The sequence below is a fragment of the Melitaea cinxia genome, chromosome 13, assembly GCF_905220565.1.
Source record: "Melitaea cinxia chromosome 13, ilMelCinx1.1, whole genome shotgun sequence".
NCBI lineage: Eukaryota > Metazoa > Arthropoda > Insecta > Lepidoptera > Nymphalidae > Melitaea > Melitaea cinxia.
In genome coordinates this window covers 4563357-4578013 of record NC_059406.1, presented here as the reverse complement: position 1 = coordinate 4578013, position 14657 = coordinate 4563357, and the positions used below count along the sequence as shown (strand labels likewise).

Below are 14657 nucleotides of genomic sequence, written 5' to 3'. Positions count from 1 at the left end.
CGATGTTGAACTAGTTTTCGGGCTGCTCTTAGTTTAAGCTGAATTTTAGCCATCAAAAATTGATGATCGGATCCACAATCGGCTCCTGGTAGTGTGTGAATGTTCCTAATAGATATTTTCCACCGTGCTCTAACCAAAATATAATCGATCTGATTGCGATAGTTGCCATCAGGTAATGTCCAAGTGTACAGTCTTCGGGGGTGGTTTTGAAAGAAACTGTTAGATATCACCAAGCTGTTATCGGCTGCAAACTGTACTAGTCGTTCGCCTTCTTCGTTGCGCTGCCCTAGTCCATACTTTCCAACACAAGGACTTAACAAGTGAGAGTCTAAACCTATCTTGGAGTTGAAGTCTCCCATAATAACAAGAAGCTCCCTCCGTGGAACCTAGGACTTAACAAGTGAGAGTCTAAACCTGTCTTGGAGTTGAAGTCTCCCATAATAACAAGAAGCTCCCTCCGTGGAACCTTAGAGATGGCAGCCTCCAGGTCTGAGTAGAAAGACTCAATTTCCTCACTACATGCGGTGCTGGCCGGAGCATATACCTGGATAATGTTAAAGTTTAATGGCGAAGCCTTTAGCTTGATACTTATCAGTCTATCGCTCACAGGTTCACACCCCAACATACAATCCCTGGTACTTTTTGGAACAATAAAAGCAACTCCATTTCTACTACTGTCTGCATTTCTAGAAAAGTATATGACATTCGTCCCCGTGTGAAAGTGACCATTATCTTTCCAATGCGTCTCACTAATACCACAGATGTTTCTATTGTGTCTGGATAGTTCGTCTTCCAGAATTTCGAGCTTCCCTGGTTGAAGGAGACCGCGCACATTCCATGTAGTCCAGTAGCAAGATTTCCGTGGGGCACTTGGTTTTCTACGTCCGCATGGCCGGTAGCAGATTTCACACCATCTGTCCCGGACACAGTATGGCGCCGACTGAGCGAATCGCATGGGCACTTCGATATCTTATTATTGCTGTTCATGATGACTTTCATGGGAGAAAAGTGCAGTGGTTTCCCCTTGCCTTCTGCACCAGACATTTTAGAGGTCGTTTAAAACCCCCAGGCTGCTGTAGCTTCTTCCGAGCGGAGTTCCGATCGGCTGTATATGGTTATACCGCCATTGCTCGGTCGCCAGAGCCTCGTTAGTTCTCTAGCAGGGGGCACCACGATATTGTGTACCGTCGTCGGCTGTTCTTACAAACCACCGACGCGTGCAGGTTCGGTTGACAGTTGGGTCGGTTTAGATGTTGTTCAGCGTTCTCCCCTTACCCCCACCTTCTATTTACTGCTTAGATAATAACTCGAATAGTGATGTTAAGAAGAATATTTTAGCGGTATCATCTAACAGTGTTGGTTCTGATTGCATTAGTCGTCAAATGGTAATTCCTATTATAGATTATTTAGTTCCTATAATAACAAATATTTTCAATTTTTCTATTAGTAGCGGTACATTTCCATTTTATTGGAAAGAAATAATCATCCCTTGGCCTAAAAAACCCAATTCTACCTCTTTCTCCGATCTTCGCCCTGTTTCTATCCTACCGTTCCTTTCTAAAGTTCTCGAGCGTCTTACTTATAATCAATTTAACCTTTTCCTCTGTAGATACAATCTTTTAAACCCATTTCAATCAGGATTCTGCGTAGGCCACAGTACGACTTCTGTATTAGTTGAAATGACTGATGATATTACACACAAGCTAAACAGACTTCTTCTCTATTACGATTAACGCTTTAAATCAGGAACTAGAACGTATCAATAGCTGAAGCAAAGAGTTTGGTCTGCAGGGTTAACCCATCAAAATCGCAGACTATAATTATCGGAAGCCAACACCTTATTTCACGAATTGATTGGCCGAATTTGACACAAATAACTTTTGCCGGTGTTGTAATTCCTTTCAGTGAAAAAGTAAAAAACTTGGGTATAATGTTTGACAAATTTATGTCGTGGTATCCACAGATTTGTGAACTTGGAAAAAATGCTTGCGTCTGTCGGTTCATTAAAAAGGTTGCGTAATTTTCTTCCTACTCCTACTAAAGTTGCTCTTACCCAATATCTTCTGTATCCTATCCTTGATTACGCTAACACTTGCTATCTAGACTTAAGGGAGGATCAACTAAATAAACTTGAGCGTCTCAAAAACCTCTATATTTGGTTCATATTTGGTCTTCGTAAGTATGACCGCGTCTCTGAGTTCCGTGCGAAGCTCAAGTGGCTTTCTATACGTTTGCGCAGGAATACTCATGTACTATCTCTCCTACATTCTTTATTATTTAATCCCTTCCTTCCATCTTATTTGAAAGAACGCTTTGAATTTCTCTGTGACTCGCACAATAGATCACTTCGTTCTAGTAAAAATCTAACTTTGAAAATCTTTAATCACTCTACTGCCTTCAGCAAGTCTTTTAGCATTGAGGCTGCACGGTTATGGAATACTTTTCCATTACACATTAGACGTTCAACATCACTGGAATCTTATAAAAGAATGGTTAAGAAACACTACTTAAGACTTTGAAATTGCTGTCGTCCAGTTCGTCATTAGTCACTGATATTTGTATGTATTTATATATTCTTATTTGTTCTACGACTGTTGCTTAATAGTACTTAGTTATCTATAATATTATGTATGTATGTGTATATGTATGTATGTATGTGTGTATGTTGATATGTATTTATGTGCGTAGTGTATGTACATATTATTATGTAATACGTTCAGTAATTTTTTGTATAGTTAATATGTTTTTAATATGTGTATGTATGTATGAATGTTTGTATGTATATTTGGTTTTTTTCCTGTTTTCTTTCATTTTAATTCTGTACATCTTATCTCCTCCAAGCTGGTTGTCTGGAAGAAATCGCTGTTTAGCGATAAGACCGCCTGTTGTACATTTCTTTTTGTGAATCGTTTTTTAAATTGTAAACTTCTTTTTATGTGTAAAATAAAGAGTAAATTAATTAAATTAAGTCATAAGTATAAATAATATATACTAGCTGACCCCGCAAACGTTGTTTTGCCATATATGTTATTAACCCTCTTTAACCCCCCCCCCACAGGTTAAGGTTATGAAAAATAGATGTTGGTCGATTCTCAGACCTATCCGATATGCACACAAAATTTCATAAAAATCGTTCCAGTCGTTTCGGAGGAGTATGTTAACTAACATTGTGATACGAGAATTTTATATATAAGATATACTAGCTGATCTAGCCATGCGTTGCTGTGGAGCTTCATTAATTATAATTTAAATTAAAATGAAAATAATATTTAATAAGTAAGTAAGTAATTTATAATAATATAGATCTACAATATTTTGAAAAAGTTGTAGAATGATTTTTAAATTATATACGTAGATGAATGATGATGAATGATGAAAAATAATTTAGCTGATTTATTACGAAATTGTTATTTTTCTTATGCAGATTTCTAATGAAATTGATATTTGTTTGCTACGATTGACGTCAAATGACGTCTGTACTTCTGCCTATATATACTCAAAATAATCTGAATAAATTTAGTGTTAGATCGACTTTCATTGGGTTTGGTTTCCCTCGTAACCTTCCCTCACATGTCGTCTCTCACTCATACATAGACTGTTCCATACACTTATATATATAACTTATATACCTGAGTGACCTGCGGAAAATTTTAGCCAATCATTAGCAAAGATTCATAAAGAAGTGAGGAAGGGGCTAGCAGGGTCCGGACCTTACTACCTGTTATTTCTTTGTATTTTCGGAGAAAATTTACCATTATAATGTATATATTTTTCACACCATCAGAAAACAGATAGATTTCAACGAACAAAGGCCAACGAACTTAAAAAAGCTGAACTTTGATGTAAGAATTTTAAGATTGCACGTCATCTGCATAACAATGAAATTTACAATGCTTAATTTCGTAAGTTAAATCTAAATTATAAATAAAAGAGGACCTAATATTAAACCCTGAGGAACACGGCGAGGGACTGGTAAAGGGTCAGATAATAGGGTATTGCCACTATCTAATGTTAGCCTAACTATTTGCTGTCTGTGGGAAAGATAATTATCAAACTAAGACAAAGCTTGATCATTTAGCCTGCTGTAATTCAGTTTCGCTAACAGTAGTTGAATGTCAAGGCATTCAAAAGCCCGCGAGAAATCTAATAAAGATAAAATACTACCATTGCCTAAGATCCTTTCTGCTGAAATTTTATCAATAGCATCCAACAATGCAGTTACCGTGCCTCGACCCCTTCGGAAACAAGACTGTAATTCCGGTACCATCTTGTTCTCTTCGAAATATTTCATTAACTGACTATACACAGACAGTTCTAATAATTTTAAAAAATATGGCAAAGTAGTACTCTAAGCTCATTTAAATTTGTTGGACGGTCAACTTTAGGCAGTGGATTAACTAGTGCTAATTTCCAGCAGAGAGGAAGAACACCATCCGTCATAGATTTGCTTACAAGATGGGCTATTTATATTCAGAGTGCAAGGAAGAGTAAGCAGAATCATGTCTTGGATAATGCCGTCACTACCAGTGGCGTTTGATGTTAACGACGTAATGTAGGCGGCAATGCTATTATCACTCACGGTAGATAATTCAAAAATAGAGTTGTTATTAAAATTGTGAGTCCTAAAAAATGATAAAGTAGACAAATTTTACTGTAAGGAATATTTAAAAAATTATTATTGATAATATGAGGATCACTAAAACTGTCTTGAAAGAATCACATTTCGAAGGATAGATTCTTCGAAATGTGATCCATTATTATCTTCTTTTTATTTCATCTGTAATATCTTCTTTTTAATATTTTGCCAAAACGGTTTACTATTTTTTGGGTTTCGTACCTTAAAAGGAAAAAACGGAATTCTTATAGGATCATTTTGTTATCAAATACTTGTACTGTTGCACTTGTCTTGTGTTGTATTAAATACTCAAATCCACTCTCCCCTAGAGCTGTGAAAAAATCAACCTTCTAAGCAAACGCAATCAAAAGATACAGCCGTTTATGATGAAAATTTTCGACACTCGTATGGTAATCAAAACCTACAGGCTACTTTCCGTGAACTCAGAATCTTGAAATTTGGTATGAAGCAACATCTTATAGCACGGATAAAGAAAAAAAATTTTTTAAGAACATCATATAATAAAAATATTTTTAATATTTTTGTTTGTACGGAACCCTCGGTGCGCGAGTCCGACACGCACATGGCCGTTTTTTTATAGTAAAATTTATATTCATTAAAGTGTGCCCTTTTCTCATTGAATATACTAGTTTTAACAAGTATTTTAAGGTCTTTGTAGTATCGTCTATGAGCTTCTAATTTAGATTCTCTATACGTTCCAAAAACTTTGTTACGCAGTTCTATCATTCATATACAGATAGGAGTTAACGAAGGCAACAATTGATTTTCCCGGATTCTGATAGTTTTTACTGTGCCTCGGAGAGCACGTTAAGCCGTTGGTCCCGGTTGTTATCATGTCCATCTGATAGCGATCGTTACTCATAGTAGGGAATATATCCGCCAACCCGGTAGCGTGGTGGATTAAGCTCTGATCCTTCTCCTACATGGAGAAAGAGGCATATGCCCAGTAGTGGGATATTACAGGCTGAAGCGATTACAGGGGCATGTTTGTCAAAGAGAGATATCAGAAGCATATTGAACTTGTCAACTGCCAAGTCTATAGAGGATAATTCAGTAACTGACTGCCAATCAGTGGCATAAAGGTCCATATTAAAATCTTCAAGCACAATATTTTTTATAGGTCTATAGCGTATAAGTTTAGGTGGTATTTTTTTAAATGTGAAACTTAACATTTACCATTGCGTGGCTAAAGGAGCCAGTAAAGAGTCGGCTCGGAAACAACTTGTTTCAATTAAATTCATTCTGAAAATTGACACATTTTAAAACGTTTTTATTGTCGAAATCTAGCATTTTAATATTAAAATTGTCCAGTAGAAGGATCAATTCATGATATGAGAAAGTACTTACCGACTCAGTAGGTAAGAGCGTCAATAAATAAAATATGGGTGCAGAATGAGTAAATCCCTCTAGGCTGCAACTACTACTAATTAAGAATAACTAAGGAATCCATGTTTTCCCTCCAAAGAGTAAAGTTTTCGTAGCAAAACATACATTTTGACAAATGGTCATTCCTTAAGGTACCACATGCTTTAGAGTAAAGGTGCTATCATGCGGATTGTTACTGCAAATACTAACGTTTATATCATTTGTTTCAGAACTTTTAACTTTGATAATAAGACTTTAACTAAACAGATATGTGATCATGTGCTCACAGTAAAGACGACGATTGTATCATTGGCGTACGAGAAACCGGATGGCTGTTTTAATTAGACTTTGTTTTCCAAGATAATTAATTAATAAAAATAGAGTTAATTGTTCACGTCTAATTCCAGTATTTTCCAGGTTATACACAAAGGTAAGTTCAGAATCAGAAACTATGTAAAAGACGTTTTCCAAGATAATTAATTTAAAAAAACAAAGTTAATTGTTCACGTCTAATTCCAGGATTTTCCAGGTTATTCACAAAGGTAAGTTCAGAAACTATGTAAGACTCTTTTTATTACAGTTATACATTTAGATTTTTGGTCGATATGTGGTGAATTAAAAATAATAAGAAAAAAAATACATCAAAAGTAAATTTACTTGTATTTTATTTCAAAACATAAAACAAAAGTTGGTATAAATTAGTTTTACGCTCACACAGGAAAAATAATTTCAGGCATAGTTAGGGCCGCAAATACAGTAAATACAAGAATAGAATATACAGTCACTAATATGTCTCTTTTCATTTTTAATAATGAATCAAATTCTTGAAGAGTATTAAAATTATTCATATTTAGTATATTTTTTTTTGGTCCAGTATTACGTATAGGTTTCATTTTTTCACCAGTTGTTATCTTAACGCTTTGTATTACGTTTCTTTTCGTTACACTTTTTTGTATTTTTTTATCATCTGGTTTCAAAGAAGCGAACGATATTTGATTATTTATGTTTGATAAAAGATTGACTTCGTTAAATGTAGCGTTTGAATACAGCACATTAACACAATTAGAACATGGATCACTGGATTTTTTGTTAACAAGAGCAATTACAGATTTTACGACGTTGGTACTGCGGTTAACTGTAATAGGAAACAATAGAGATGGAACATCTGTACATCTGTTCACATACTCATTTGGTGAAATGTGAACATTTATTTCTTTATCACTAAGCAACCGTTTGACATACGTCATGTTTTCGATTATTTTATAGTCTTTAATTGATTTAAAATTATTTATATGATTCTCAGTATTGGATTGTAAATGCACCGAAAAAATACTGGGATGCTTTTGTTTACTGTCAAGAGAAGAAATTGACATAGAGCATTTTACACTGTGACTAGCAGAACTGTCTGGTGCAGTTGCATTGTTTAGAAAAACTTTAAACTCATTGCTTTCCGAAATGTTTTCTGCTTCATTTGAAGATGGGATTAAATCTGACTGACAAGTTGTAATCCTCTCGATTTCATTCAAAAGTCCCACTAGAATGTCTAATGATGTGGAATTACTAATATTCTCAGAGCTTTTCATTACTTGATTTTCAGATTTGATTGTTATTTCGTTTTGAGATTTATAAACGTCATTATGCAACTGTGCATCAGCTATTATTTTCTCGTTTGAGGAAGTTCTTAGCTGATTATCAATAGTTAAATTTGATATTTCAGACAATGCCTTTGTACATACTGTGTTCATAGTAAACATGTCAGTACCTTTCGTTTCCATGTTTTGTTTTAAGCTTTGGCCTTCATTATGTCCGTTACAACATTGGACAGTTTTATCGACGCATTTATTATTATTATTAGTGATTGAATGAAAATTGTTGTCAATATTTTTATCATCAAAAATATGTTTGTTGTTATTGTTATTATTCAATGCCTGATACGTCGGTAAAACATAACCAACCGTTGCTATTTGCAAAGGTAATTTAAAAGGTAGTATATTTATCTTGGAAATTTTATCTGTCATGGAGACGTCTAAATTTTGCGACAATGTTGACTTCACAATTAATGACTTAGCGTCATTACACTCTAAAACTAACATATGCCCCAAAGATTGTTTAGGTGTTAAAGTTAAATTTTTCATTCTTAATCGCTTTTGAAAAACGCCTTTCGATAGCTGGCGATATAGAGCATTTTCCAATTTCTCTACTTCATTACAAGGTTCTAACTCTTGTACTTCGTGTCTTAACATATTTGCATTATGTTCTTTTTCTAATTTGTTTTTATTATTCTCATTAGAAATACACGCTACAGCTGTAATTATATTTTTATCTTCAAATAAATCAACAGGATGATCAGAAATAGAAGATGTTATGTCTGATTTCATTGAAAGCTCAACTGACTCCACCCCGTCGTCACTCTCTATTTTAATTTTAAGACTATTGTTTTCGGTAGAAGCAGATAGAGCTAGAGTATTTGTATTTATCTTAGAATTGATCATATTATGCAATTTATTTCCTAGTGTTGTAGATTCTTCTGCTAGAGGAGATGAAGTCATTGATGCTAAAAAAAAATGTAACAATTTGTTATCTAAAATAGTTATTATAAATGAATAAAAAACAAAAGTAATAATAGACTATATCAATTTAATCATCATCAACTACATCGGACGAGTAATACAACGTTAGTACACGAAAAAATTGTCAAGTAAATATGCATTATATAGGTCTCGATTTAATTTAAATGGGACTACATAACACGCACCATCTTTCGATTTAAAAAGATTATGGAAATCGGTCCACCTAGTCAAAATTTCTGAGGTAACCTACATAAAAAATACAATCAAATTGAGAACTTACTTTTTTGGAAGTCGGTTAAATAACAGTTCAGTTGTATTTTTTAAGAAATTTAACAACACAAAAGTGTAACATATTTTGAAATACAGCTAAATTAAAGTAACTCACCGATATCAATATCAGTAGGAATCAACGGAACACGTGATATATTTTGTTTTTTTTCGCCTACTTGGCATGTTGCTGATATTTCACCAAAATGACTTTTTAGGTAATTTTCAACAACCACCATTTTTTTCTTTCTAAAATATGTAAACAGATTATAGTTACATGTCATTACCTATTAGTTTTTAAAATTGCGGCTTCTATTCACAATAAAGGTAAAATTAAGTAGATAAATTAATGATCACATTTTCTTACAATGCATTCGTTTCATTGTCCATGTTTTTCGGCGATTTGTTAGCAGGCACTAGCTTGTCTTTTCCCACTGGACTACTATTGGCTGACCGTTTAGTTTTCACAGTTTTTTCTAAAATAATGTTATGGTAAAGTGAAACTCAACAAAACTTACATTATTTTGATGAAATTTAAATAAAATTCACCTTTACACACCTAAAGATGATCCGACTATACACGATTGTTTTGCTACATTTGATGACGTCTCCATACCTTCCCTCTGCCTATTTTTATAATTTATTCGTGTACTTTTTTCTTGTATTGGTACAAATTTTTGCATTCTAGGTGTTATGTTTTTGCTATGCCTATTCGGGAAATCTTCATGATGTGTTTGGATATATGACTTCTTTGGCTGTGCTAAGTTATCTATCCTTGATGATCGTTTTGAAGGTCCACGTACGGCTTCTCCTTTCAACTCTTTAACCTCATCAATAATATCAGCTAGTTTCTTCTTGTGTACAGGTTTGACTTCTTTTGGGGATTGTTGAGAAAATGTTACCATTTTTGTAGGACTCAGTGGCTTTAAATAACGTGTATTCGCTTTTTCATTGAGTTTTGAATGTTTTGCTCCATGCGAAGCAGTTTTATTTGCTAACTGTCTCGAGCTATTATAACCTACACTTATATTTTCGGGTTTTTTTAGTAACTTCTTGTCTTTTACACTCATATATCTTGTTTTCTGAACATTGTCGAATTCGTGGAGTAATTGAGATATAGCTTTTAAAGGATTGTCAGCCACTTTAAATTCAGCCTTCTTATTTTCTTTCTTAGTTTTATCTTTTATTTCAGTTTCATATTTTGAGTTTATAACCACTTTAGGAATAACAGCAGTAGAAATTTCAGTTTTCTTACTCATGGGTTTTCTTGGTTCTTTAGCTGCACGACTTCCTTTCTCTGTACCAAAACTACTGAGATTTGAAGATGTTATTTGAAGTTTAACACTAGTATCACTATCGCTTGGTCGAAGACTATTATTTTCATCATTTAATCTAATCCGGGTTTTTTCCATACTATTATTTATATTAACAATTTCATATACTTTTTTATTATCGTGTGTTATTGGAGATACGGTAATTTTGTTCATCAAATCGTAAATTTTGTCAATATTTTTTCTGCATTCAACAGACGCAGTTACCTTTTTGTTCTCTTCATTTTTGCTACTATCTTTATGTATGGGAGTATTGCGAGGAACAACGATTTCTAGGTTTGTTGTTGTTGTTTGATATTGATTATACATATTAGTGCCTTCAGTTATATCTTCCAGCCTAAAATAAATTAAACCTAATGTTATTATAACATATGTACATATGTACCTCACTTATAAAGATGCATTATTTTTATATTTTATATTACTTACAAAATATTTTGTTGCAAGCTTGAAGTATCTGTACAACTTAAATCTGTTGTAGACGAATATATTAAATTCTTTATGCTTGTATAGTTACCAGCATCATTTGAAATTATAGACGTTGATGGTGTTAATATCTCATTTATATCGTCTTGAATACTGTTTGGTTTCATTTGTAGGTGTGTTATTTCTGTATCCGCGTCATCTAAGTAGTAGCTTCGATTAATGTATTTAATACTATCTTTTCCTGATGATATTATTGACGATTCTTTTTTCAATTCTTCTTCACACTGCTGAAAATCTATACCAGGAATATTGTCTTGTTTTTGTTCTTTAATAATGTTTCTATAATTTTTATTAGCGGTATTAGTTTGTCCGTATATTGAATTATAGAAAGATTTATTTGTGATTGATAATTTCGTAACAGAATTAGATGACTGGGCCATTACAGCACCTTTAGCATATTTGTGTTTTGTTATTTTACAATTTTCATTCATTGCTAACTTTTTCTTTTCTCTCTTTTCCCTAATCTCTAACAGTCTTTTCCTCTTTCTTTCATCTAAAATATGTGACTTATTTTCATAGGGTGATTTTATTCTGACTCTTGTAGGGGATTTCTTTTTCTTAAAAGAACAAACTTCACTTTCTTCTAATACGGACGATTGTATGTTTAACTGACGAATAGCGTAACCAAGTTCGTCTGTAGGTAACAAGTTCAAATCTTCATTTATCTCACGAATATTATACGGCCCAAGATTTTGACTTGTTTCTTCCACAACAGAAATCTGATTTGATGTAACATTTTTTTCAGTGTTTTCTTTCTCATTACCTTCTAATTCAATAATTTTAGGTTTTTCTTTATTACCGTATACTTCGTTAAAATGCAATGCAAAAATGTTATTTTGAAGCGAATCTAAAATTAAAATATTTATTAATAATAACACTGACCCCAAAAAAGGCTCTCTGTACCTTTGAACAGACTCATGGTTATGTATTTCGATGCGTTGAATCTCAATTTAGGGTTCGTTTGGTCTCTACATCCCCTAATGCAAGTTCCAAAAAACCGCAAAAAATGACTAAAATAACAAAAAAAAAATGCAATTTTTTTTTTTTTTTTTTTTATTAGCTTACTTCGTTCTGTCAAAAGTTAGTAGTAATAGTAAGAATATTTTTTCTTTTTGTTTTAAAACCTTCTGTGGGCTTTAAGGAACATACCAAAAAATAAATTAGCCAAATTGGTCCAGTCATTCTCAAGTTATGCGCTTAGCAACATTGATTTCTATTTATATAGATGTATGCAATAATCCAAATACGAAGTTGGGTGGCCTTGTCAGCCCTCTAAATTTAGAGTAAATTGCAAAAAACCTCTTGAAATCGCAAAAGCAGCGCATCGAAATAAATAACCCTAGATGTATCTGGACAAAGGTACAGAACACATTTTTTTAGGACTGTGTAATTATTAAATGTCATTAATACTTTTTATTCATAGCTATACTTACATTAGTACCTACTTATATTTAATATTATCCAGTATAGGTAGCCAGGAAACCTTTTTAAAATACGCTTAATAATTTAAATATTGAACTTTTTTAATTCTATAATAACTTATAAACAAACCATACGTTACCATTTTTTGCAATAGATGGTGCTAAAGTTTTCAGAACTATAAGGGAATCAGTATTAGGAATAACAAGACCAGTCTCAGGTTTTTGTAATTTTAAGACAACCATATCGGCATTTCGATCTTTAACCTTATCAGTGGTTAGATTCTTGACTGTACTGCAACTTAGAGTGAGATTATCCTTAAAATGCTTACTAAGAAATCCATAAGAACCACAAAGTATTTTCGGAACTTCCACAATAATTTTTTTCTCTAAAAGTTTTGTCAGACACCTAACGTCCATTTCAGAATGAACTATTTCGTCCCAAGTACTCTTTAGAGCACTTATTTTTCCTACGAACGGTAAAGGGACATTTTGTGTTCTTGATAAAGCTATAACGTTATCAATATTATTTGTATTATTATTCGTATTTTCAACTTCTCTCCACTTTTCTTTAACTCTGTCAGTTAAATAATCTCCGTTACTTATACGTTTTAGTTGTTCAATAGTGTTTTGAACGTAACTGATTACATTGTCCATATAAAAGTTGTAGTTATCATCGAGGCGTTTACTGCATATATAATCTAACAGTGATGTTGGAAGTACTGAACTATCAGATTGTTTTGAATTAGTCATTGCATGAAAACTTTGTAATTGTTCTTTAATATATGAATCTTTGAATAAATAATGGTTTTTATTTCCATTTGAAAAATCTGATTTCTTCATATGTATATTACCAAATTTATGGCAAAGTGTATTTTCAAACGAGGGTATGTCACCTAATAGATTTATTCTTTCATTGTTAACAGTAAAAACGTTACGCAGATCTTCATTGCTGTAAATTTCATAAATATCTGAATCGTCAGATTGGTCATCGTTGTATATTATCGTTTCAACATATTGATTTGGTGCTTTATTAATAGCCTTATTTCTTGCATCATTGTTAACTGACATCAGTTTTGTTCCCAGATCAATATTTTCGTACAAAATAACTAAATCCCGCGGTGTGAACATCTTACTATCGAAGACTGAAAGTACGATGAATATTTACTTTTATTTATTCTAACTTATTCATTCCGGATATTTTGTACAATCGAGGAGTGTAATTTATGGATAGGTTAGGGTTATTTTTTTTTTGTGTAACGAAACTGTCGTTAAACGTTTTACTTTTTAAGTTAGATAGGTTAGGGTTATTTTTTTATTTTTTTTGTTAAACGAAACTGTCGTTAAACGTTGTACTTCTTAAGTTAGATAGGTTAGGGTTAAATTACACTCCTCGATTGTACATAATTACCTTCATTCCTTATGGTAGATAAAAGTTATTATACTTACCGTCAAGACTATGTGAGTGATTTTTGGCCATTATATCGAATAGCTCATGAGCAGTGTGGTATTCTCCTAAACTATCGTCTACGTCTAGAATTTCTTCTCCTTGGACCATTCCGTCGTGTTCCTCTTTAACACGATTTATTAACATAGGTTCTAACCACAGATTTAATATAAACAAAATCAAATAGTTTAAAAGGAAAATATAGAATATTCCTACAAAAACACAAATTGCCAAAACCGTCTACGAAATTGTAAATTTTAAATAGACATGTTGAATTTTATTTTTGACAGTGTAATCAAAATGAGAATGTGTCCATTTTTATTGGTTTTAAAGTAGCCGCAAAGGTTAAATAGGCTGATTAATTATAAAATCTCATTTGTCGTTTTAAAAAAACACTCCGAAAAAAATATGTTTAGTGATTGTCAGGATATGATTTGTCTTTTACCGAACGAAATGCTGTTACTCACGCTATTACTATAAATTTTTAAGCTACTTCAAAAAAGTAGTTTTCAATTCGACTGTTTCTTTTTTTGTACATGTGTCGTAACTTCATGACTTCTCACTGGGACATCGATTTTGATGATTCTTTTTTAATAAAAAGATGTTACGTTGGTCCTATTTAAATACGATCGAAATCTGACGAATATTTTTGGGTTATCCCCAATTCTACGTATTTAATTGACTGTTTTATCACCCAGTTACATCATATTACTTTTCTGTGTAATTAAAGTATTTTTTTATCGTTTGCAGCAATTAAAATGATTATAGGGTGCACACCAAGCAAGGTACCGCGTGGAAATTGCACATTTAGTTCGTGATACTTAGCTGATTAGCTCAGAAGGAAAGTTATCAGTATATTATAAGGTATTGCAAGTAAATATTTTTTACTAGAAGTCGTATTCGTAAAATTTTTTTTTTCATTCATTTCGATCTTTTTGGAGTACTTTTTGTAAAAATTATAAGAGCAACCTTAATCTACACTTGGGTATCCACTTAGCATTTGTTTGCGTCTCTTTTAGATCAAGCAAACGATACCAAATAAAGTTGTACGAGGCTTTGCTTAGTATAGAAAAAAAAAAATGTACAAACTTTTAGAACTTGCTTTAATAAATATAAATTCAATAAGTACAACAACAT

General features: G+C 32.7%; 1 protein-coding gene across 1 annotated transcript; it reads right to left on the bottom strand.

Moving 5' to 3' along the window:
- Positions 1 to 6649: 6649 nt before the first annotated feature.
- On the bottom strand, positions 6650 to 13631 carry LOC123659258. The gene is made up of 8 exons (XM_045594506.1): positions 13523 to 13631; positions 12217 to 13218; positions 10599 to 11445; positions 9398 to 10506; positions 9206 to 9314; positions 8957 to 9087; positions 7957 to 8555; positions 6650 to 7725 (listed from the first exon to the last, which is right to left on the bottom strand). Exons 1-8 carry the CDS (start codon positions 13629 to 13631, stop codon positions 6712 to 6714), a joined length of 4920 nt encoding a protein of 1639 aa, XP_045450462.1. The 3' UTR covers positions 6650 to 6711.
- Between the last annotated feature and the right edge of the window lie 1026 nt (positions 13632 to 14657).

What these genes read in the sequence shown, in the direction of transcription:
- LOC123659258 (XM_045594506.1), bottom strand. Translation starts at nt 13,631, where the DNA reads ATGGTCCAAGGAGAAGAAATTCTAGACGTAGACGATAGTTTAGGAGAA. An exon ending in TCACTCACATAGTCTTGACG is followed by an intron (nt 13,219 to 13,522) that starts GTAAGTATAATA and finishes TCGTACTTTCAG; the next exon opens with TCTTCGATAGTAAGATGTTC. An exon ending in TATAGTCGGATCATCTTTAG is followed by an intron (nt 9,315 to 9,397) that starts GTGTGTAAAGGT and finishes ACATTATTTTAG; the next exon opens with AAAAAACTGTGAAAACTAAA.